This window comes from Chiloscyllium plagiosum, chromosome 18 (genome assembly GCF_004010195.1).
Source record: "Chiloscyllium plagiosum isolate BGI_BamShark_2017 chromosome 18, ASM401019v2, whole genome shotgun sequence".
Lineage (NCBI taxonomy): Eukaryota > Metazoa > Chordata > Chondrichthyes > Orectolobiformes > Hemiscylliidae > Chiloscyllium > Chiloscyllium plagiosum.
Window position 1 is genome coordinate 36,870,730 of NC_057727.1, and position 26,297 is coordinate 36,897,026.

The 26,297-nt window shown below is 38.0% G+C and overlaps 1 protein-coding gene across 1 annotated transcript in view; it reads left to right on the forward strand.

Moving 5' to 3' along the window:
• Positions 1-26,297, forward strand: part of LOC122559046 (receptor-type tyrosine-protein phosphatase gamma-like) — a 644,852-nt gene that overhangs the window by 581,439 nt on the left and 37,116 nt on the right. The window contains exons 15-21 of the mRNA XM_043708214.1: positions 3,006-3,097; positions 12,339-12,435; positions 13,056-13,138; positions 19,243-19,377; positions 20,002-20,136; positions 22,384-22,556; positions 24,973-25,108. Coding sequence (XP_043564149.1) covers positions 3,006-3,097; positions 12,339-12,435; positions 13,056-13,138; positions 19,243-19,377; positions 20,002-20,136; positions 22,384-22,556; positions 24,973-25,108 — 851 coding nt within the window. The remainder of the gene's footprint in view (positions 1-3,005; positions 3,098-12,338; positions 12,436-13,055; positions 13,139-19,242; positions 19,378-20,001; positions 20,137-22,383; positions 22,557-24,972; positions 25,109-26,297) is intronic.

The following is a 26,297-nucleotide window of genomic DNA, read 5'->3' on the forward strand; positions in this document are numbered from 1 at the left end:
GACTGACTGTGTGGAGTTTGCACATTCTCCCCGTGTCTGCGTGGGTTTCCTCTGGGTGCTCCGGTTTCCTCCCACAGTCCAAAAATGTTCAGGTTAGGTGAATTGGCCACACTAAATTGCCTGTAGTGTTAGGTGCAGGGGTAAATGTAGGGGAATGGGTCTGGGTGGGTGCACTTCGGCGGGTCTGTGTGGACTTGTTGGGCCGAAGGGCCTGTTTCCACACTGTAAATAATCTAATCTATAGCTGGGACACCAGAATTGAACTCAGTATTCCAAAAGTGGCCTAACCAATGTCCTGTACAGGCACAATATGACCTCCCAACTCCTGTACTCAATACATTGACCAACAAAGACAAGCATACCAAACGCCTTCTTCACTATTCTAACTACTTACGACTCTATTTTCAAGGAGCTATGAACCTGCACTCCAAGATCTCTTTGTTCAGCAACTCTCCCTAGGACTTATCCACTTAATAGTAAGGTCTTTCTGAGATTTGCTTTCCCAAAATGCTATACCTCACATTTAATAATAATAGCTGTTTAATACTAATATCTGTTTGGCAGATAAAATATTGATATGGATAGAAATTGAACCTCCTCCGAAATTTAATCATGGCTGATATATTTCTCAACCCCAGTCTCCTGCTTTCTCCCTATAACCCTTGATCCCCTTGTCAATCAAGAGCCTATCTATCTCCATCTTAAAGTCTTTGCGAAGATTTGTAGCTCGGGTGCTTGTTGTTGTGGTTCTGTTCGCCGAGTTGGAAGTTTTTGTTGCAAACGTTTCGTCCCCTGGCTAGGCGACATCATCAGTGCTTGGGAGCCTTCTGCGAAGCGCTTCTTTGATGTTTCCTCCGGTTTTATAGTGGTCTGTCCCTGCCGCTTCCGGTTGTCAGTTTCAGCTGTCCGCTGTAGTGGTTGGTATATTGGGTCGAGGTCGATGTGTTTGTTGATGGAGTTTGTGGATGAATGTCCAGGTCGATGTGTTTGTTGATGGAGTTTGTGGATGAATGTCCAGGTCGATGTGTTTGTTGATGGAGTTTGTGGATGAATGTCCAGGTCGATGTGTTTGTTGATGGAGTTTGTGGATGAATGTCCAGGTCGATGTGTTTGTTGATGGAGTTTGTGGATGAATGTCCAGGTCGATGTGTTTGTTGATGGAGTTTGTGGATGAATGTCCAGGTCGATGTGTTTGTTGATGGAGTTTGTGGATGAATGCCATGCCTCTAGGAATTCCCTGGCTGTTCTGTCTGGCTTGCCCTATGATAGTAGTGTTGTCCTTGTCGAATTCATGTTGCTTGTTGTCTGTGTGTGTGGCTACTAAGGATAGCTGGTCGTGTCGTTTCTTGGCTAGTTGATGTTCATGTATGCGGATTGTTCATGAATTCGACTGGGACAACACTACTATCATAGGGCAAGCCAGACAGAGAACAGCCAGGGAATTCTTAGAGGCATGGCATTCATCCACAAACTCCATCAACAAACACATCGACCTGGACCCAATATACCAACCACTGCAGCGGACAGCTGAAACTGACAACCGGAAGCGGCAGGGACAGACCACTATAAACACCGGAGGAAGCATCAAAGAAGCGCTTCGCAGGAGGCTCCCAAGCACTGATGATGTCGCCTAGCCAGGGGACGAAACGTTTGCAACAAAAACTTCCAGCTCAGCGAACAGAACCACAACAATTCCAGAATCTTTTTTAATGAAGTTTGCATAATACTACTAATCAGTCAGAGAAAATGCATAACAATCTATTTTATTTTCTTAACTACTCAAATGCTAATAAAAATAATTAGATGCCTTAATTTGAAGTAATTAACATTGAGAGAGACTCTAGTACAAAACAGCATGTTCAAATCTGTCAGTGATTGCTGTTCCTCAGTTTAATTTGTATTGTTAGTTTTTCCTGTTTCTAGTGGTCTAAGCTCACACTCCCACACAAGTACAGGGCAACCTCAATTATCCGAACATCAGTTATCCAAATTTTGGATTATCCAACTAAGATCTCAAGGTCCCGTAAAAACGGCATTAGGCAACTCAGCATTCAGTTGTCAGTTAAACGGCATTATGGCGTGCATTGTCAGATAACCAGCACTCATAAATTACCACTTGTTTGCAATCAGATCAATTATCCGAACGATCAGTTGTCCGAACAAAATACCCACTGCCCTTCTTGGGTGGATAATAGGGGTTTTCCTGTACTCACAAGACTTTGATGTTTCAAATACCAGCTGGGAAAATTACTTTAACCTTCGCATAATGTCAAATTGCAAATTTTGCCTCAAATTCCACATGATAGTATTTCAGCATGCATGTTCTACAAACAAGCATTTGATTTTTTTTTAAACATTTGACAAAGTGTTTGCTTTTCTCCCCCTTGTAATCTTTCCTTGGCTTGCTTTTATAGCTGAAACGATCGAACAGATGCTTTATTTTACAAGGATATGAATTAAAGCAGAAGATTGTATTAAACTGCACAGTCTTTTTTTTGCTTTGTGCGGTATCCTTCCTACGTCCAGTCACTTAGGTCCATGTTCTGTTTAACCTGTTTCACATTTATTCATATTAATATAAATTTAAATTTCTGCTTTTAAGATCAGACCATCTTGCTGAGTTATTTGGAGTATGCAAAAAAAAGTTTGTTTCGATGCCAAGGGCACAAAGCTAATGTTGGGTCTTTTACCTCGTATTGAGCTCAGGTGTGTTTTTCATCTCAATACATTAAATAAATAATTAAAACTCTCTATTCCCACCCAAACACACTCATTGAAATGTAATCCCAGAGCAGTTCTGGTTTGCCAAATGTGTTGCATTTTGATTAGTTTTCATCAAAGCTGATTTATGTATATTAGTTAAGTCTGAAGCATTTTTGAGATTTACAGACATGTAACACCAGTTCAGCTTTTGCATGAAAAGCTATTAATTGGACCAAACTCATGAATCTCTTCTGTAATTGTGTTAGTTACCTAGCAACATCTTTATTTGTTCTTCCCTGCAGATGATATGGAGGCCATTCCAGTCAAGCAGTTTGTAAAGCACATAAATGAACTGTATACCAATAACCAACATGGATTCTCTGAGGAATTTGAGGTAAGTTGGTGTTGTATTAGTTCCTAATATTTTTAAGAACAGGTTCCATGTTCACATTTTGTGGTGGTTTTCTTTTGGGTAAATTGGAGATTGGTAACTATACTATGCTTTTTTATAGTGTAATGTCATTTAAGCAAAATTGTACAATGGAAGCAAATGGCTGAAATAACAAAAAGAGTTCCATACTTTCCTTTTTAATCTATTTCACAGTTATAATAATTTATAGCTTTCTGTTTCACCTCTTGTAGTGTGTTATTTTCCCACAGTAATTTATGGGAATAATAAAACAATGTTTATTTCTTTTGAAGTTCCATAGTTTCATTTAACAGTTAAAAATATATGGAGATTACTGGAACCCAATCCTGGATCATACCATGTATGAAGACAAAGTATACTGGATGGAGTACAATACTAGGAAGTTTTAGATTTTTTAAAATGGGGAACTATATTTCAGATTGGTTCAAAGGCACTTTAGTGTTCCTTGCTGTCAACTGTCTATGACTGCACAGTTTTTGCATTTCCTGGTTTAGGGCTGGAAAATACTGCACTGGTTTAAGCACAGCATATGTCTGCATCTTGGAGCACTCTCATGAAGAACTGTTGCTGAAATTTGGATTGGAGTGCTGCTTGTTCTCCTGCATGTCATCCCTTTCAAGATTCAGAGAGCCTCATGATATCCACTTCCTGCATTCTTCGATGTGATCTCTTCCAGCTGCTGTGCTTCATTGACTGTTTGTGTATCTTGCTGAAAAAAACCCATATTTTAATCTTTTTTAATCTTCTTTAGTCTTGATTTTAAACTCCCAAGATGATACAAATCTTTCCTTTGGAAAAGCAGGACAATTTCAGACCTGGGTTGGCCCATAAGACTGCTCTTGGTGAAGTGACAAGAAAGCATAATTCAAAAAATTGACCTCTTCCCATAGACTGGATTATTTTATCTTCTTTCCATCACTACAGCTGAATTAGATGAGCCAGACCAAGCTCCCTGTTGGGTGCTGTCACTTTTAAATAAAGTGGTTAGACACTTTCTGATTTTTCTTTCTACATTTACTTAGCATATGCCCATTTTCTGGTACACAGTGCTGACAGTGCTGTCAGGGATTCCCCCGTCTCTGTTGAGCACCATTAATGTTGACATACAATTCAAATATGCTTTTTATTCTTTGTCATTAATTTTATACCATTAAGTGCATTTAAGTAAATACAAAATTGCAACATTTATTCTCTTTGCTAATAGTATTAGAAGGTTGGAATTTAAAACTTCGAAGGTCCTGTAAATGGGGACTTCTTGAGAAGTGCTAATAATTGGTTTTGTTGTATTCTATAATGGTAATGAAATTGCAGAATCTCATTTCAGAAAAAGATCTGTCAATGTGAAATATGTTTTTTTCACAAATCATAAACACAGTCTTTAATGAGTTCTTAAAATGTACTTCAAACTCTATAACAATTCACACAGCTATAAAATTGAATATGGCTGAATTAGAGAGCGAAAGATTAAAAGGTGATGGAGCACAACAGTCATTTGGATTAATGAATTCATTTTTCATCACACATCTTGATTTGTTTATTCGATGAAATTATTCCACAGTATGTTTAATGGTGTAACAAACAGATGTGATTAATAGCAGTGGCCAGCCAGATCATGAATAATAGATTTTGGCTGATTTGAATTAGATTGTCTTGATCAAAAGCAATTCTCTTGGGGCAAATGTTTGTCCTGCATAGTGTCAACATTGTTAAAGGCTTTTATCTCTGCTCAATCATTTAGCTGATGGTTTGTCAATGCCAATAACTTCCTAACTGCATACTTCTGCTTTTCATGCAAATAGCCAAATAATAGTCAAAGTGGTGCATTTACTATAAAATAATGTACTGTTTGTATACCATGGAGTCACACTTACAATGAGGTTTGTAGTCAAGCCAATTAAGTCAGTTGAATCAAAAGTACTTGAGACTTTATTTATTTGAAAATATATTTCTTTTTCTTAATTCTACCCACCTTTGCATATCATGCCCATGTTAGATCCACTGCAAACGTTTATTGAGTTGGGTAGGTAATTGGGCCATTATCTTCCATTAACAGTGACCCATTGTGTAGCTACCACCTCTCAAGGAATCATTTTGCGATTGGGAACTTGCCTTGCTGGAGAATTATGGTTGCAAATGTACCTTATTTTTCATGAATTTGTCAAGTATTAGTACAGCAACTCAGTGTGTCACTGGGCTGTTAACGCTTCACTTGATCTAATTCTTCAGAAAGCTATTTTCTTCAGGTTGCTTTGCAAAAAGGTATTTAATAATTGGTACAGTCTAAAAGTCAGCTCTGTTGTTAACAAACAAGTGCTTTATTCTGAGTTTTTAATCTAATTTTGTAGTGAGAAGATAGACTATCCTAAAATAGATAAACGAGAGTAAAAATGAAATCTACGGATCCTCAGTACCCAAGGTTTGCAGTCAATGGTTTTATCAAATATTTTTCAAGTTGTTAGAGTTTTTAGGAAGGGTCACTGATCCAATTAGAGCATTAAGTTGTGTCTGATGCTTAAAACATTCTTTTTGCCAACTGTTTTAACATGAATATGGGAATCAATGTTGTTAACCTCCTTGTTGACTGAAGTCTGGGCTGTTTTTCTGGGTTTCCGACTGCAGTTCTAATCTCTGGTGAAACTGTGATTTTCTATGAAGTATCCGCGTAAACTGCAGAATAATTGAAGTATATATAGATATATATGTTTACATACAGTCATGTACCATGTTATTCAACATCTGAAATTGTGTTAGAAAAATAAAGATTAATATACTGTTCTCAAAATAATCTGTCTTTTTATATAATTTGATGAGAACAGTCTATATAATTCACAGAGTGAACTGCTGGATATGGAGAGTGGGGAACCAATTGTCCAATTCCAGTTGACATATTCCAAGAGAGGCAGTCAGGGCATATTATTAATACATTGCCCTTTGCTGAACCCAGTGATTAAAATCATTCATTTTCACCTTGAAGTAATTTAGTTGCTGCTACTCAGGGGTATATTTTTCACAATATATTTTAACTTCCAAAAACAGAATTAGTTCAAGTGAGTGTTTTTTATGAGATAATTAATCTCATAATTATCATCTCATTATATCAGCACACCAAAATGCAATTAAGTTTCTTATTGATCAATTCATCAGTTTGTAGCATACATTTTCTGTAGTATGTTTTCCCATAAGTATATGGAGGGGTCAGCACTAAATTACGTACTGTAAGGTCTGAACTACTTGTGCAGATTTTTTCCACAAAATAACTTCGGAGGTTTCATCTTTAAGAATATATTTCCTCCTCTGAAATAAGTCGAAAAATAGACAATTTAAAGTAAAGATTAAATTACTTACACAGTTTTGCTTTTATAAATTTCAAACAATAATTGAGGTTACTTACTTGAAAATGTTGCTTTTCAGTGTCAGAAGGTTCCAGTGTCTCAATAATAAGATTTGTTGCACGATTAAAAATTTATCTGTACTGAATGGGCAGGCCCTAACTCTCCTTGGTTTGTTAAGTGGGCATATATCATGTAAGTACATCAACTTTGTGGTGCTCCATGTGTTTCAATGCTGAGTCTCTTAATACAATACTTGTACAGTGGAGCTTGTGGAGGAAAAGGAAACCTTGTACAGCAACTTCTTGATTTCCATGTACGGGTACATATATGCAATTGCTGGAAGTTAATGTATGATTTACTGTTTAATAATGGTGAGCGGTACTTATTTTTACAACGGAATTGGGCCATTGAAACTGGGGCATGTTAAAGGTAACCTTTTCAGCATGGTTGTAACTGAATATAGATTTGCATGCAATTGAACTATTATTGGATTATCTGACTATCTGTTAAATGGCTTCTTTCTATGCTTGTCATATTATGTTTGTTTATGTCAATATAGTAACACACAGTCACTAAGCAACTCCACAGAAGAAATTTGAACGCCAAATGTAATGAAATGCTTCACTCCAGGAAAGGATCACTAATCAGTTAGTTATGTTTAATGTGATGCGTGACTTTTACATATTGCATAAAACATGAGAGTTAAGTGGATTGCTTTAGCAATACTAATGACAGACGTAGTAGCTTATAATCAGAAGTGTTCTCTTGATTTGTCCTTTTAAGTCATTTAAAAAGACTGCACCTTTCCATGCCTACCTTTTCCCTTAAACAATGCTCCTTAAATGAGAAAGGAAGCAATTCATGTAGGGATTTACTTTTGAAGCATGCAGTGGTGTTTCCTGTTCAACTAAAGCTGACAGAACATTAATCAGCATGTTATAATCATATATACCTGAGACCTTGAAAAGCAAGACATTACTGGCAGGTCTATGCTTACATTCTTATGCAACATTTGTAATGATAGTGATGTGAACATAGCATATCAAGCAGAGCAAATTTATTAAGACTCTTAGCAACACTTAGTATTTTGTCATTTGACACATACACCTCCAACCCTGATTGCATTTGATTCTTGCAATGTCTGATGCCTTATCATTATCTGAAATATAAGGATAAAAATTGAGTGATTTATTGAAACCTGCAGTCATATTTCATCATCATTGAATATAAAGCTAATCAAGACAAATGCTGGCTTCTCTTCTTCACGATGAACTATCCTCTTCAATTCTTGTGCCCTGCTCTTTCACCCTTGTTGCAGTAAGAAATGTGAGGAATTCATGGACTTCTTTAACATATCAAGACGCAGATTCAGGTGTTTCTGCTGCTTCTATCTCTTTCACTAAATCTCCACCACTTCATGCCAAAACCATCATTTTTTTTTCTCTCATTTTCCTCCCTATCACACTCATGGCACCTGCAAACTCATTCTGTCCTGAGATTCTCCTTCTATCTGATCTAATCAGTCATGAAAATTTAAATTGACTAATTATTCACATGCTTTTGGAGGAAGCGAGTTCCAGATTTCAGTGAGTAAAAATCCTTTTTTTTTTGTAATAAGATGGCCTGCTGTAATTCTTAAGAAGATGTCCTGTTCTTGATTTTCATACTAGGTCTAAGTAGTTTTTTTTTAATCTACCCAATCAAATTCTTCGATCATATTAAACATCTCTTCGAAACTCAATGAAATTAGAACCATTTATGCAACTTAACCTTTTTTTATAGTCTAGTATCATTCTGAGTAATCGATGTTGTTAGGACCAAAGGCCAATTGACTTTCCTGAAATTTGGTGCTCAAGTACTCTTAATATGGATCTGTACAATGGAAACATACAATCATCACTTTAGAGTTCCAAACTCCTTGAGATAATGAGTAACATATCATTAGCCTTTTTGATTATTAGTGTGGTTGTAATTGGTGATTGATGTACTAGAACATTCAAATTCCTTTGCACTACTACATCACCTTCAGCAATAAGAAATCTCTTTGATTTGTTTCCCTCAGATTAATCTCAAATTTCACAAAACTCTAATTTCTTCCTGCCATATTTCTGGCTCTTCATTTAACCTGACTCTTAGTTTGTGATTTTCTGTTCTCCTTCACATAATTTATTGTGTTTTCTAACTTAGTGTCATCTTCAAACTCATGTATCCAAGTTTTTAGTCCCGTTAGGTTATTGATAAATTTGTAAAAAACTGAGGTTGCAGTAAAGATCCCTGAAGCAAGCGTACCACTTGTTATATCACACAAATCAGACATACAGCCTTTTTCCTACTATCTCATGCTGATCAATCCATGTTACAATGTTAGCTCTGTATCTTGGTCTCATTTTTGCTCAAAATTGTATTAAAGAAATCTGATCACATGTCTTTCTAGGTGAGCATTACTTTTGTTGAATCACATTCTTGCAATGCTTATCCGTTTTTAATATGAGACTGTGAGGTCTATGGTTATCTTTTTATTTGAATTCCTATTTTATTCGTATTCCTATTTTGATCAGAGATGTTGAAGTGATAAGCTTCCAATCCTCTGGCACTGCTTTCAAATTTAAATTTAAATTGTAAAAATTGTGGCCAGAATTTTCTGGTTTTAGTTTTTACTATCCTCCCAGCATTGTAGGATGGATGATGTCAGGATGCACTGCCTGTTGTGGTCCTTTTTCAATCAGTTTTTGCACTATTGCCTTCTTTCATAATTATTCTTTTTATTCACTGCACTACTCTCTCCTGTACCCCTTCATTCTCAGAAAAGTGTTGCAATATGCAATGGTGATTTTTTTTCACAAAACCATTAAAGGTTTTAATGAAAATTACATGTTTTATCTGTTGCAAATCAAAAGAGTTCTATTATTTTAAATATATGCTGTGCACAGGAAACAGTATAAAAACACAAGGCCAGGGATTAGTTCTTGTTAACTATATGTATACCTTAAACATAATACAAAATAATACTGATGAGCTAAAGCAATAAATGATGCAAATAAGCTCAATTCTAATTCTGATTTTTAAATATAGTGTTTTATTTTTCAAGCAAACCATATTTGAAACTGTATAAAATAGTGACCGTTAAATAAGAAGCTAGATAAACTGAATTCCTTCAATGGGTCAGTTGGTTAAATTGTTGGTCATCTGACCATGCAGATCAGGAAAGTAGAGATGCCACAATTGAACTCAATGCTCTGGGTTAGGGAGAGTTTTGCCCTTTTTCTAATAAGTGTCTAATAACCAGTGATAATAGTGAATCTGTGGCTCATGAGAGAGGGTTGGGTCCATCCTGCATGTGATAACCTATGCAAAAGTAGTAGTATGTTTCCCACTATCAGAATTCACAATTGACAAATAGCTTCTAATACCCAAAAGAAAAAAGAAACTGACTTTGCCCACCCTGATGGTTGGTTTGTGAATCCTGCTGAAAATTCTCTGTATGTCAAATCAGGTGAGGAGTGAACTCCAGTGTGATGTTTGCTACAGTTGAACAAGCTGACAAAATGGCAGTGTTGAGACTCTCATATTGTCATCTGTCTGAAATACCAGAAAGCTGCTAGAACTACACTCCGGCATGAAACAGCACCTTTAATGAAGGAAAAGAAACTGAGAGGAAAGAATCTTGAAAAATAGCTGACTGTTTGAGATTAATCTACCCAAAGCATACAATTTTAATAGATCATACCCATTTGCTGCAGTTGTCCAAAAGCTTTTGTACAAGCAAAAAAAACTTGACAAATAAGTTTGCATGTCTTGAATTTCAGTAAACTATCATCAAAACTAAATATAAAGTGATTACATACCTTCCACTTTGTTTGGTATTGATCATTTCAATCCATTGTGCATGGAGTAATTCATTATGCTGTTTTCCTGAATATTAGCTTTTACAGTTGATTAAATAATATTTTGGTTAAACTTCCTGTCTTTTCCTTCATCACACCTCGGTCACCTTTTCAAAATGGACATTTTATTGTGAGCACATTGCCCAATCAGTTGTAAACCATGAAACCTGAAAGAGTTCAGACAAGATTTACAAAGACGTTGCTAGGGTTGGAGGATTTGAGCTATACGGAGAGAATGAATAGGCTGGGGCTGTTTTCCCTGGAGCGTCTGAGGCTGAGGGGTGACCATATGGAGGTTTATAAAATCATGAGGGGCATGGATAGGATAAATAGACAAAGTCTTTTCCCTGGGATAGGGGAGTTCAGAACTAAAGGGCACAGGTTTAGGATGAGGGGGGGAAAGATATAAAAGAGACTTAAGGGGCAAGTTTTTCACACAAATGGTGGTGTGTGCATGGAATGAGCTGCCAGGGGAAGTGGTGGAGGATTGTACAATTGCAACATTTAAAAGGCATCTGGATGGGTACATGAATAGGAAGCATTTAAAGAGATATGGGCTAAGTGCTGGCAAATGGGACTAGATTAGGTTAGGATATCTGGTCTGCATGAACGATTTGGAACGAAGGGTCTGTTTCTGTGCTGTACATCTCTAAGACCCTATGAGTGAATAGTTATCCTGATACATAGGTTTTTTAATGTAGATTGCTACTCTGGGAACTGTCCAGACATTGGCCATGTGTTTGTAAATGATTTATCCTTTAGCACTATATCTAATTAACCAGAAAATGTTTTATTGACATTTTAATGAACTTGAGCAAAGGAATTTCTTCAGTCTCTTGACATTAGTCAATACTTGATGAACATAAGAACTAAAGCAGGGGTAAGCAGTCCTTAGAGTCTGTATATTCAACAAGATCATGGCAGATCTTTTATCTCAATTCTACTTTTCTCACTGGATTGTTCCCACAAATTCTTCCCATATACTTTACCATGAAGTTAAAGATTTAATTATATTCCAAAAACAAAGCCAAATAGAATTTAAGTGTGACCATTCAAGATTGCATACATAATTTCCTAAATAATATTTTGAATTAGATCATATTGAAAGGATTAAAAAAAATCAAGCACGCAAGTATACAGATACTGTCAGACAAACTAAGCATTGCCTGGGCATAGCACAGAGAGAAAGGCCTGGATGGAAGTCAACCCCTGCTAAATGTTCTTTCCATCACATAATTGGAAAGATAAAAAGTTTGGGGTCTGCAATCTTGATGTGACCTTCCCTGTTGGACTTTCAGTTCTAGGCTCCTAGAACTGGGCAGTACAGATGAAAATCTACCCCATTACTTTTATAAGTAACTACTAATTTTTTTTAGAATTGGAATACACAGCCCTTTGAATTTATATAAATACAACTATTATCTACAACCTTTTTGATCATTTTTATCCTTTCAGAAAAAGAAATGTACATTTCATTTCCACCCATTTTTTCAGTCCCTGTCACTTTGCAAAATTGCTGCCTCTTGCTCATGTACAATATTCTCCAGTGCCCCACCAATGGAATGTGTTTCTCAAAGAGGTTTTACAACTGGAACAAAAGAGATTTCCAACAGGAGGTACTGGATCACAATCAAGGGTAGAAGCCAAAGCTATTTTTGTTTCCCAAATCCGAGGATACTACAGCTAATTGCAGTATTTCAACTGCTCTCTAAGATGTGAGGAGCAGGCAGTGCGAGTTTGATACCAAGCTGCAATTTTCTAGATTGTATAACTGAACTATTGACTGCATAAATTACTGAGTCTTTGTAGAGGTTTAATTTTCATCTTGAACCATAATTAAATAACAATTGGATTTTTGAGATAATATGCTTTTAAAAATCCTGAATTATGTATACAATAATCTTTGTACCACACATAAACTATTGAATGCAATAATATGTTTTGAAATAGAAAACCAATAAAGCTTTCTTTTGCCTTTTCTATGTATAGGAAGTGCAGCGCTGTACAGCTGATATGAACATCACATCAGAACACTCCAACCATCCAGATAACAAGCACAAAAACCGATACATCAATATTGTAGCATGTAAGACTATACTGGATTCTAATATATTCATACTTAAGTCAATCTTTCAAAAATATTGTCCACAAATCTCTTCACATTGGGTGGTTTGGCATACAATATCTATAGAAAGTATAGGATGTTCAGTTAAGATTCTATATAAATTAAAAATATTTCTGAAAATGATTATTGATTCCTCAATAGTAACTGTTATGAAATAGATTAGTGTTAGTCCTATAGTGACTATAGTGTTAGTGAAATAGATGAGTGTTTATTCATTCGTTCATGAGAGCTTGCCCAAAATTAGGTCTTCTTAGCTGATTGTTTGCCAATGCTTCCTCTTGAGCCATTTTCTTGGATTTGTTTTTGATGTCAGTGGTTTGCCATTGCCTTCCACTCTCAAAGCTATGACAAGTAGGTAGTCCCAATTCAACCTCAGCTGGAATGGGACTTAAACCCACACTTTTGGCATTATTCTAAACTACATACGAGCCAACTGAACTAACCATTCCCCTCCCTATTTACAATGTGTTGATTTATTTGTTGAAGGTGTGTGATAGTTTAAAATTTGTAAAGTAATATTTGAAATATCTATGAAGATCAAGGTGATTTATTCTTGTGGATTAATATTTCTCCTTCTCCAGATGATCACAGCAGAGTTAAACTAAGACCAATACCAGGAAAAGATTCAAAGCATAGTGACTACATCAATGCCAATTATGTTGATGTAAGTCATTCTTTTATATTTTATGTTATATTTCTCTCATTTGTCATGGTCATTCAATTCAAAGAATTCCAGAGTTAAATTAGAAACTGAATCAGTTATATATTTGAAAATTGCGTGCATATGTTGTTCATTTTAAGTTCTAAGTTTAAGTCCAGCTAAGGCAGAGACAATTAAACCAATGAGCTGAAGTTTCCAGCCACTGAATGACTTGGGGGAAATGGCAAGTCAGTTGGGAAAATATGGCGAGTTTGGGAAAATTTGATTCCCAACATGGAGAAAGAAATGTTGAATTTTCCATCGAAGGTTTGAACGACAATATGTGAATTTCACTAGTGAGCAGCAAGAGGCCAATTTACATGTGTTAACATCTCATTATTATCTGTTCTTGCCTCATTTCTATGCTATTTCCTATTCTCCCATGTGGCAAAGAAAGACTAGATAATGATAATTCCTGACATGAAAGTCTGACTGGGTATCTCATAGTTTCACTGGCTGCTTGCTCTCCTGGCTTCTAACTCGGCTAGCAGTCCCCAGTATCTCTGGCACACACCATGGGTAGCAATCAACTGACTCCTCCATCATCCAGCATTAGACACACAACAACCTGACCACATCACTGTGGCACACCTCTGAATCTTTAAAGTCAAATTTTATTTAATATTGTAGTCTCGATTGCACCAACATTTTTTGTTGTAACGCTGTTGTCAGGCTGCTTTGCATGCTTGGATAGGAACTCATCTCATGCATTGGAGCAGGGTGCACCTCAGGATTTTTTGCTGCTTCCATCACGCGCACATACCTCTTGCCTATTTGAATGCTCTCAGGATCTCTGCCTTGCCTTGCCTTTTTTACAGGCTCACAGCACCTACATTTTGCCATGCCTTTACGTGCAGAAATAAAGCCAGGTAGTTTGTCATGTTTGCCAGTAGTGATCAGTCAAGAGGGTGAACTCACACCATGCAATATCAATGTCACATCTATCACATATACCAGCAGGTTAAATGGCAAACATACTGAATTTGCTTCAACCAAAGAGCTATGTCTCAAAGTCTAAGGGGAGTACTGCTCAGGCAAGTCAAGGAGACGGTCATAAATCGGGATATCCCACCATAGTTAATGAAAGGTAGTGTTTAGTCTCAGTCCAGACTTAAACATGGCCAGTTGGCTGCTTAAGGTGGGCTGGGTCAGGGGTTCGTATCATTGCACTCCAGTGAGTGGGCAGTGGTCCTGTGCAGCCAGTCTGCACTGAACTATAAATCAATCAGTGAATTGCACAGAGATCTGGACACTATCCTCTAGGTTGGTCGGGATGGTGTGTCAACCAAAGGCAGTCCTGTGGATCTGTTCTTTGAATGTTATGTCAGGTTGTCAGAGGCCCCTACTGTCACGAGCAATTTGGAGAAGTCAAATGTGGGGTTTGGAGGCAGCTTCTACTTGATATGGAGGTGGCAATAAGTGTGATGAAGAGGTGAGGGAGGAGCTCAACATGAAATGATAGGAGATGATAGTGCATTAGACAACATGGGCTACTGCAGGATGAGGGCATCATCAATGGTCTCCACCTCCCTGGTTGTTAATGGGCCAATGTATCACAGTGGTCGACATGACTCAACTGTAGGCTGTAGGCTCAGGGATAATGTTGAGATAAAGACTTAAATGGAAAAAAGTTGAGGGGGAACATGTGGATACCCAGAACTGATGTGGTCGACAGGGAGTGAAAAATTTTTGGGTTTACCTAGATTGACAGGATAAGCCTGCAACTCACTGCGAAATGTGACATGTATTGCCTTCCATCCTTATCCGAATTGAAATGCACAATATAAGTGGAAAATGGCTACCATAACACAGGTATTGGGCAGAGTATGTGTTTTTATTCTGTTTGAAGATGTAGTTTTATTTCTCAGTGAGATGAGGTGGAGGCAATTGCATTGATAATACACTTACATACTACAGGTTAGTAAAAATAGTTGTAATCATAGAGAACTGCACGTAGTGACCAACTACATGGAATACATATTCTGACCACAAGTCTTGACTGTATGATTCATCATTATAAATTGATCACAGTCATCTCTGTGAAGCAGAGAAAATCACAGACAACCTTCAAAGTATTACTTGCAGGTTTTAATCAACAAAGTTAATCCACAGTTTCATATGCTGCACAAGACCTAGGAGCTGATTCCCTATTGAACAGTATATCTTTGACAATGTACAGTGCTGCCTTTCTCAGATGATGGGGGCAGTTGAAGGGAACAAGATTTCAGCAGTGTACCGTAGTAACAATCTCCTTGTGTTTGCATGAAATGGTTTGTATTGCATACATTGAAAGAAGGTCCACTCTGTCAATGGTCCATGTACAAGCATCCCCATGGCTTTCTTTGTCGGATTCCTTCATGTTCTACTGTGTGGAGGACTGTCATACACCATCATTTGTGAGTGATGTGAATGCTGGCTTCTCACATTACTAAGCACCTGTTCGGTTTCTCATCTTCTCCAATCATCACTATTGCTGCAATGCTGCAAAGGGGCAGAGAAATGAAGGAGGAACAGATTCATCAGAAAGTCCAGAGCCAGCAGCAATCTCCAGCCTCCACATGAAGAAGCCACAACTGAAGTTCCCCTCAGGATACAGAGGAGGTACAGGAGGCCAAGAGACTATTTTTCTCAATGCCATTTCCTCTAGATGAATGAGACACATTTTCACCACAGTCTAATAATGTCCTGGGGCACCATCACAGAACTGTGATATCTTTAAAGCATGGCTTGTGACCTTAAGGGGTCGGTGACTATTCTATTCCAATAGAATTGCCAAGGCACAGCTGCATTAATTTTTTTTCTGTGAATGGCTGATTCTAAGGATCTTCAGGGATCTGTGTGGATCTCTCGTTGGTCAACCTACAAATGTATCAAGGTTGAAAAAAAAATCCTGGAGATCATAGCAGGTCAAGCGGATGCTACCTGACCTGCTGTGATCTCCAGCAGTTTTGTTTTCAGTATAGATTCTAGCATCTGCAGTAATTTGCTCTTGTTAATGTATCAAAGTTGTTATTGATTCAATTTATGAAAGTCAAACAACTCCACCTTGTTTCCTAATGACAAGGTCAGTGCAATAGGCTTTGATAAAATAGCTTCTGGGTTAGTGGTGCTGGAAGAGCACAGCAGTTCAGGCAGCATCCAAGGAGCAGCGAAATCGACGTTTCGGGCAAAAGCCCTTACCTCTTTGATAACATAGCTGGCTTCCCAAGCAGAGGGCACTATAGACTGTTACATGAGAGTACATGTGTGATGATACTATGGCTTTAAGAGGTGTATTTTGTCCTTTTTTTTCATGAATATAGGTTGAGACAGAGGTACTAAGTGGTCTGCTTCAAGCCAAGTAAATAAACAGCTTATGAGGCCTTGGGGTTTTTTTTTTAAGTTGGAACAATAGAAGCAGCCTGAATGGGTGGGTCAAGGTCCCACAAAACCAGGATTTTTAGTTTTGGCTTTCAGTAATTACTAGGGGCTTGAAGCTGGATGTGGAATTTCTTATTCCTTTCTCTGTTACAGATAGAGGCTGAGGTTCTCCTCCTGCAGCTAGAATTGCATATGAGACAATCAATTTCACTGAAATTACCTTTGCCAAGGGTGTGTTTATGGGATGTTGATTTATTGGAACAGTTGTTGTTTAGTAGTTAAATAATCTATCATTCTGTTAAGTTTTCTGATAGAGTTATGATATCCCAATCTTTTCTTTTATTTGTATTTTAACCATAGTATATGAATAAAGTGTGTTTTGCTTCAAGTCTGGTAGTTTGATCAATTGAATTGCATCCAGAACGGAACTCCTGGCACTTGCCTTTAAAATAAGAAAAAGTCAGGGACTTAGGCTATCTCCTTGACATGTTTGAGGGGATTTAATCGTATCACTAACACATCATAATGTGGTTGATGTCGTCAGCGAGGTTCTGTACAAGTTGTCTATGATCATCAGTGCCACATCTTAGAATTTTGCACCAGGTACAGTGGAAGCTATGGTGTCTGTATCCTTGACATTTATTATATAGTTGCTTCAATTCAACAACTAGATGCCTTTCAAGGATAGTTGCTGGAAGACATGTGTTAACCTCTGCAACAATAGCTGGCGACTCCATGACGCAATCCCTGGCTGAGGCCAAATGTAATATGTTCTTCCATTCCATGCCCATTACACCACTAGGGTAGTTATCAAGCTGACAGTAGATTTCCTGAAGATCAGATGCTGATGGTTGGGATCAATCTTGGTGGGGGGTCCTTGCTGAATGATCCAAGTTGAGGACTGTACTGTTCTGTAATGTAGGGATTCTATGATTCTTTGATAATTTTTTTCTGCTGTGCTCTTTACAAATGGTGTAGGTAATAATGGCACGTCATGGATGCTAAAGACCTGATACAGTGGCAGTTACCTTCTGAGGAGGAAGATGAGCAGGAGAAACATCACCTTCAGAATGATAGGGCAGTGCCATGTCAGGCTCAACAAACCAGACAGGATGTGACTGATACCCAATTCCAATAGATGTGAGCTTGGTGCATGAACTGCAAATTCATAGTTGTTCAAAAGACAAACCATCCCTGAAGCAAATGCAGCTTATCATTTAATTTCCATAGATGCTGCCAAACTTGCTGAGTTTCTGTATCTCTCTCTGTTTTTGTTTCAGAATTTTTCTTTACTTATCTTTGGTTTATCAATAAAAGTTAATGTATTCAGCTGTTTGAAAGCTTACCAATAAATTATGCTCTCACATTGAAAAATGACAAGATATAGCAGTACACTGAATGTTAGGGAAATAGTGGTACTCGCTTAGACAGGGCCCTAAGATGGTATGGCACTAAGAACAGGTTGCTTATGTAGCTTCACTCTTGCAGCTCAGTTACATTGAGGTCAGTTAGACAAGTGATGATGTAAAATAGCAATACATTTATGAGTTGAGGTTCTGTTTCCAATGAAGTGTCACCTGTGCCATCTGTTTGCCCTCCTGCTATATGAATTGTAAGGAGTTTTTGTGGCTGGCTGCAATTGACACAATTGAGCTTTAAGTTGAGTGCCAGTTGCGGAAATCCCAGAAAGTCCATGCAGTGTTAAATACTTCTACCATTGATGAGCACACAATAACGTGGGCACAGTATGATAGGAGTGTAATGCATACGTAATGAGGTGACCAGTGCACATTGTGTGAGATAACTGACCAGAGCACACACAAGAGATAACATAAAGTAAAAGTGATTACGCCATTGTCTTAACAGGCCAAAGGGCTGCTGTTTCATTAAAGAGATAACTGGTGGTTTTTGAACCTGAAGTCACTGGACCTCAGGTAAGGAGAGAGGTTGAGAAATCCTTTATGGGAACTTCAGTCATTGTGGGAATTGAACCCACACTGTTGGTATCACTCTGCATTGCAAACCAGCCATCCAGCCAACAGAGCGAACTGACACCCTTCACAGGAAAAATTCATCCCATTATTTGTCCTCCTCTTTCTCTCACTCATTCTCTTATCCTGTATTTTGTATAATAAGCTGAAGTAAAATTAGTTAGTAAGTGTTCCATACTGTTTTTGGTGGTTGTACAAACGGCATAAAAATATTCTCATTTTTCACTAATCTCATAATTTTATTCCTGGAAGTCATAATGGCAGGCTGGTTTTGTGAAATAAAAAAAAAAGCCTTTATCTTTGAATTTGCGTCAATTAGAATGAGTTTTAATCTGATTGTTATCATTGGCCTTAGATTGTTTGAAATTAACAATTGGTGACAAGTCGCATGACCTTACGCACAAAAATAAAATGAAAAGTATATATTTTATAAAAGCATTCTGTTCTTACAGATAAAGGATTTGAAGTTAAAAAATAATTCTGGCAATTATATGGATGCGGACCATGACATCTGAATCATTGAATCTTCAATAGTATGGGAAAACAGCATGAATAGTTAAATGTTGGCTCCGAATTCGCTGGGAGAATAACAAGTTTAAAACCACCAGCATTTCAAAGCCTTCATACCTCTAAAGAAAGTACAATGAATTTTAGATTCAGACTTTAAGATTTGGGCTGAATTTGACATTTTTCAATCTTGTTTTTGTCCCTGAACAGGGTTATAACAAGTCAAAAGCCTATATAGCTACACAGGGACCTCTTAAGCCTACATTTGAAGATTTTTGGCGAATGATCTGGGAACAGAACACAGGAATCATTGTTATGATTACAAATTTAGTGGAGAAAGGACGAGTAAGTAAGCTTTTTAATTTGTAGTTTTTTCTGATTCTTGATTAAAATAAATTTCAATTTATCATATTATTTATTTATTTATCATGTGAACGTTCTTAGAATAATTCATACTTGGAGAAGGAAAGTGTCAAAGTCAGTTCAGTAATGAGTGTTGCAAGATTCTCGTCTTCCTCGCCATTTATGTAGAACCTTACATAATTGCAGGAAGTCCCAAAGAATATAATAGATAATAAAGTACTTAGAAAGTGTACCCACTTGTGTAATGTGGGAAACAGTAGCTGATTTGCAATAGTGAGCTCCCACAAACAATAATGTGATAATGTCCCGATAATAAGTTTTTGTGATTGAAAGAGAAGCATTGGCCAGGACACCAAGAAATCCATCCTCTACTCTTCTTCAGATTATTACTGTGGGATCTTTTGCATCCAACTGAGGGGAAAGACAGTCACACAGCTTTTCACTTCATGTGAAGGTAGTGCATCTGATAGTGCAACACTAAATACTGCACTGTATTTAGAGACAAGTGTGCTACCAGCAGGGCTGACACAGGTTACATTGTCATTTTGACATTCTGTTGTGGCATTTTCTGAGTGAAATTAAGTTTCCCTGTTTTATGTATTTCAGCGAAAATGTGATCAATACTGGCCGAGTGAGAACAATGAAGAGTATGGCAACATAATTGTCACCTTGAAGAGCACAAAAGTACGGGCATGGTGCACTGTACGCCACTTCACCATTAGGAACACAAAAGTTAAAAAGGTAGAAACATAAATGTGCTATTTTATATTTTTTGAACAGAGACTAGGAATCCAGTGCTTGCACAATTCAAAACAAAAATGAAGTAAGAACTAGTATTTCTATAGTATGTTTCTATAGTATGTATTAAAATGCATCATAGTTATCAGTGCCTGTTTAAAACAAAAACAAATTGCTGGTAAAACTCAGCAGGTCTGGCAGAACTGTGGAGTGAAAGCAGAGTTCCCACACCTGCTGATTTTTACAGCAATTTCCATTTTTGATTTCCAGCATCTGCAGTTCTTTAGCTTTTTTATTTAATTTCTGTTGAAGTTGTAACACACGGGGAATGCAGTAGCAAATTTGTATGCATCAAGATCCCAAATGTAGTAATGAGGGAACAATGGCCCAGGTTTTCCAATGGCTTGACTGTCATTATTCCAGCATGGTTGGGAAGAATCCCAATTACTGAACAATGTGAAGAAATTGCATCTAAATTGAATTTTCTGCTGGGCAATTACTCTATGGCTGGAATCCTCCAACGGTCTCCATTTAAATTGGAGAGTTTGGAGGCTTCTGAAAAATTAACTTAATAACTCAGAAAAGGTTTGATTATTAAACATACAGTTAAATTCCTGAGTAACTATTCAACTGATGCCATACTTGCTTCAAACAGCCCCAATTAGAGCACCCCAGACCACTCACACTATCTAGATCCCGATCTGAGAACCATTTCTCCTCCCCCACCACTGGACATAGTCCCCTGCCATTCCCTTGGTCTGCCTCAGTCTGACCTTCAACCCCAACTCCCTCAGCATCAGACCTGACTCCTATCCCTTGTCACCTGATCTAGCCCCTTTTTCCTTGCCACCGGACACACATTGCCCCCCTCCTCCTACTCTTCACTTGACTTAACTACTCTATTGATGTGCCTGACCCAATTCCTCCCCGAAACCCACCTCTCCATAACCTCCTGTCACTGGCCATGCTCCCCCTCTTCCACCACCATCAGACATGCTGTTCCCTTCTCCTGGCCCAGAGCAAACACCCCCTCCACCCCCTAGCCCACTAGACTGGAATTAACCCCCCTCTCTAATCCACCCTACAGGCCCCTTCCCATCCCCAATACAAGACTGCATCACTTACCTGACACCGTATCCCCTTACAACTTGGCATCTTACCCATCTGGCACCATACCCAGTTAACACTCTGCCCACCTGGCACCACGTATCTTATCCCAGTGGCACCGCCCAGCAGACTAGCCCCACCCAGCTGACACTCTACCCAACTGGCAACCTACGTCCTTAACCAACTGGCACGTTATCTCCCAGCACCCTAACATCACACTTGCTTATGGACTTGTAGGTTGAGAGCAGCTGTCAAAGTGGGTGTCAGGACTTTTAAATTAGAATAAAGCAGCTGTGAAAAGGGGCATGGTTTGCCTTCCCCAACAGTTCTGCGCTATGAATGGATGTACAGTTTTGCATTTCTGTGGGAACCCTGATCTCAATCTCCTCAGACATGTGGAACTCCCTCTTTTGCTAGAAAGGATTAGAGTGATGATATGTGTGAGATTGACAATCTTTGGATAGTATAGCGCAATATTCTTACTGATGTGATAAAGGAATAAACATTTGGGGGGACATCAGCAGAACTCACTTCTTCTCGATCACAGAATCTTTTACATGCACTTAGGTGAGGACTTAGTTTAATGTCTTTCTAGGAGATTGCACATCACTAATTTTGGAATATTTTTAGAGGACTGATCACAGATGAGTTGCCTGTCTCCTCTGCCCACCTCTTCCACACTCAGATAGAGAATACTATGTGATCTGGGAAGATCTGCATAAGGGAGATTACAAAATTCAGTCAAAGAGTATTAAATTTTGTCTGCTAACAGAATTCCAACATGAGAGTAAATTAAAATAAAAATATCATTGAATTTATTATTACTCAATTTTGGATTGTCAGCTGACAAATAAATGAATTTTCTATGTGATCACTTTTTCGTGATACGAAGGTGCAAGCCTTTGAAAGTAGAAGTAAGCATCCGTTAATTCTGATTTTATTGCATTTATTCTATTTTGATGGAATTATTCCAAAATTTCTGTTCTTCATTTTCAACGCTGTCGTTGCATCTTGCAATTGCAGAAATATGGTTGTTGGGTGTAGCAGAGATGCTCCATGACTCATTGACTCAGCTTTAGGTTACCAATCATTCTCCAAATAAAATTTCACACAGTCACTAAAGCTGATTAACTGCGGTTATAGGGACAAAAAGGAAACCCCAAGGGACGTCAAAACGAGCGAATGGTTATACAATATCACTATACACAGTGGCCTGACATGGGGGTACCAGAATATGCTCTTCCTGTACTCACCTTCGTGAGAAAGTCATCTGCAGCTCAGATACCAGACATGGGACCAGTAGTGGTACATTGCAGGTATGTGTAAATATTAACTTCTCCTTAAAGATTTGAGGGATGTCTCCATAGACATGACTCAACATCTAATTCAACTTATTGCATTAAGTTAATTTTCATGTTACAGGATTATCTTAGCGAGGTTGCAACAATGACATGCAGACATTTCTGCATAGTTTCTGCACACTTATCATGCAATCCAGGCATCATTGAATGAAAATATACAAGGGATTGTAGAATTTAAAATCTGTGTGAGTTATGCCTGTAACAATTTACCTTTGAGTTTCCATAATGTTTTAGGCTGAGCTCAAACATCAATTCAGTTGAAGCAGTGATTCTCACAAAAGTGGCTATGCCCAGTGGTTGGCTTGGCGAGTTTCCACCAATTGTATCTGATCAGGGTGTGCATCATATTGTGTCCAAGAATTGTGGGAGCCCAATGGCACTCATCATTTGATATTGTCTAATCAACCTGTTCAGAGATGTTATTACACACCTCTGGAGCAGATAGGGCTTGAACCTAAACCTGTATAGATCAAACCATTGCACCATAAGAGCCGTCAAAAGCAATTAGATTTGAGTATTTCTAATCGTCTTGTTCTGAAGCACTTCTTGAGCATGTGGCACTTCAAGCTGGACCTGCTAGCGTCGAAGTAGAGATGTTACCACTGCACTACAAAAGACCCTAAACGCAACAACCTGCTCAAGATATTTTTTAATTCATCTGTTCAAGTGTGTTATGACACACTTCTCTGGGTAGGTCGAACATTAGTGAGGTATCCTGGCTCAGAGGTAGAGACACTGCCACTGCACCACAACAGCCCTAAACCCATGGTTTTGGATATTTTCTATCAACTTAGTCAAAAATGTTATGACACACCTCTGGAGCAGTTGGGACTTTACCTTCGGCCTCCTAGTCCTGAGGTAGAATCACTACCACTGTGTTACAAGAGGTCCCCCCAACCATGGTTGTTTTAATGCACCATTGATAACATACAGCTACAGTGATCAGCAATCATTTAAAACCTCAATCAGGCCATTTTGTCAAACTAATGCTGCAAATAATTTAGATCGCTTAAACCTCACTTTAAATTTGTTAAAATTCACTCAGTTGGTCTTCCCTCAGTTAATAGGACTTGTGTTTTGCAGGAAATTGAAACCACTCAATGGTCTGTTTCATCGATTGCAGCAGTTGCTTGAATAAAGTTTCAGTTAATGTTAATTTAGTTCTGTAATCATGAGACGTCATTGTAATTGATTAGTGACTAGAACAATCAAAAGTGTCACTTAAGTGCACAAATTGATGGGAGATTTTACATCCAGCCACAATGCAAATGACTTTGAGTGGACATTTTGGCAGGATTTTGCCTCAGCAAGATCAGTTCAGTCTCTAGTGCAGTTCAGGTGTATTTTCCCCAATTGCTGTACTAGCAGGATCCCCATTCCATTGTGTATAATAAAGACAGCACAAAAGAAAGTAGAAGGGGGTAGTGCAGATGGTTGCTGAACATACTGAGCCATTGAATAATGATTGGTTTAGTTTTCCCTTTTTCTGAGTTGCTGATTTTGTTGACCTAATTTTGTGGAAGTAAGAATTTAACATAAATGGGATGGTGGGGCAGGTAAAGTCCAGGAGTACTGGAGGCCCGGTTATCACTTGGGGATTCTCCCTTGTTACACAAGACTAGCTCAAAAGTAATATTGGTGTCCATTCACAAGACTCTTTTCCCTGGGATGGGGGAGTCCAGAACTAGAGGGCATAGGTTTAGAGTGACAGGGGAAAGATATAAAAGAAACCTAAGGGGCAACTTTTTCACGCAGAGGGTGATACGTGTATGGAATGAGCTGCCAGAGGACGTGGTGGAGGCTGGTACAATTGCAACATTTAAAAGGCATTTGGTTGGGTATATGAATGGGAAGGGTTTGGAGGGATATGGGCCAGCTGCTGGCAGGTGGGACTAGATTGGGTTGGGATATCTGGTTGGCATGGATGAGTTGGACTGAAGGGTCTGTTTCCGTGTTGAACATCTCAATGACTCTATGACTGGAATGACATACAGAAAGTGGAAGGGGAGAGGGAAAGGTGAAGCACAACATACCCTAAAATAAATAGCCATTAAGTAATTTGGCCACATAGCTGGGTGAGTGTTCATCAATTTGGACTAAATGTAATGCTCCCAAAGCCAAGATAGCTTTTTTTGTCAATAATTATACTTTCATAACAAATTAAATATTTTGTATTGAATCACTTTTTAATGAATAAAGCGAACAGTCATTATTTAATGAAGTGTTCCCATAGAATTAACAAAAAATCTCTTCAAGCATGCATCGTAATTTAATCAACATAATATCATTTGATCTTGTAGATAGATTTTGTTTTTAAATGGTTCTTACTGCACTTGTTATCATACCCTTGTTCTCTTTATTCCCTACCTAGCGCTGGTGTTGGCAGAACTGGAACATACATTGTGCTTGATAGCATGCTGAAACAAATAAAAGATAAAAGCACAGTTAATGTCCTTGGCTTTCTCAAACACATCAGGACTCAGAGGAACTACCTTGTCCAGACAGAGGTAAATACCAATTATACATAGCATGGAACGTATGACAATATCAAGCTAAAATTGGGTAGAGTTACCAAGGTAACATTTGACACAGTTTACAGTAGTGGTTTGCACCTCCAGGGCCTGTTCAGAAAATGGATCTCATACTTAGATTCAAAGCTTGACATTTGACTGATATTTTTAGCAGAATTCTAAATTCTCTTGTGTGGGTTGTTAGAGAAATTATTTATATTTGACTTATGAAGCATATTGTCAATATGGTGCTTCGCTAGTTTCACAAACTCAGAATAGGTGGAACACTTTCGTTATATATACAGCAGTGATAAAAATAAATCATTCTCCTATACTCCTGGCTCCTATGTTTCTGTCATAGTGCATATGGAATTAAAAGCTAGGATGAGCTGGAGAAAGTGGGACAACCATATATTTGAGCCAAAATATAGATGTAATCCCCTTTATGCTTCTGTAAGTTATCCTGAAACATTTTTCTGTGAGGAAGACATTATATCAATGCAAGATATTGTGCTGGCTTTATGAAGTATCCTAAAAGGAGACCAAGCCATTAAACTTGAATTCAAGCCCCTTGAGGATTATGTTAGCAAATTTGTTTGCCATCTCTTTTGATTTGAAGAAATAAACTTTGATTGTCCTTAATTCTCAGTTCATCAAGTTTCAATTCAGCTGTCTATCTGAAGCTGTCCAAATGACTTTGTGGACTAACTGTCGCATGTAGGTTATGATTTATCAACCTTACGTCTTGTCCAATTCACACTGCATTTTAGTGGTCAGTTAGCTCAAGTGGCTGGATTGCTGGTTTGCACTGCAAAGAGACACCAACAACATAAGTTCAATTCCCATGTCGACAGAGGTTATCATAAAGGACTCAAGGAGAGTCACCCTCCCACTCACCTGAGGTTAGGTGTCTATAATAAGAGAGCAGGTCTGGCAAAACTATGGCGACTTTATCTTCACATGTTACAATTCCGGAATTGCTTACAAATTTCAGTCTCCATGACAAATCCTTGATGGTTGTACTTCAAAGTTGTTTTGCATCTGTAAGAAAATCTAATAGATGCAACAGTTTTTCCCGTTGACTGGTAGATTCTTTGGGATTGCTAGATTATTTATTCATTGGATAGTCTGTTCTATATTCACCAGGGTGCTGGATGACATTAAACTTAACGTGTTATTTTTCTGT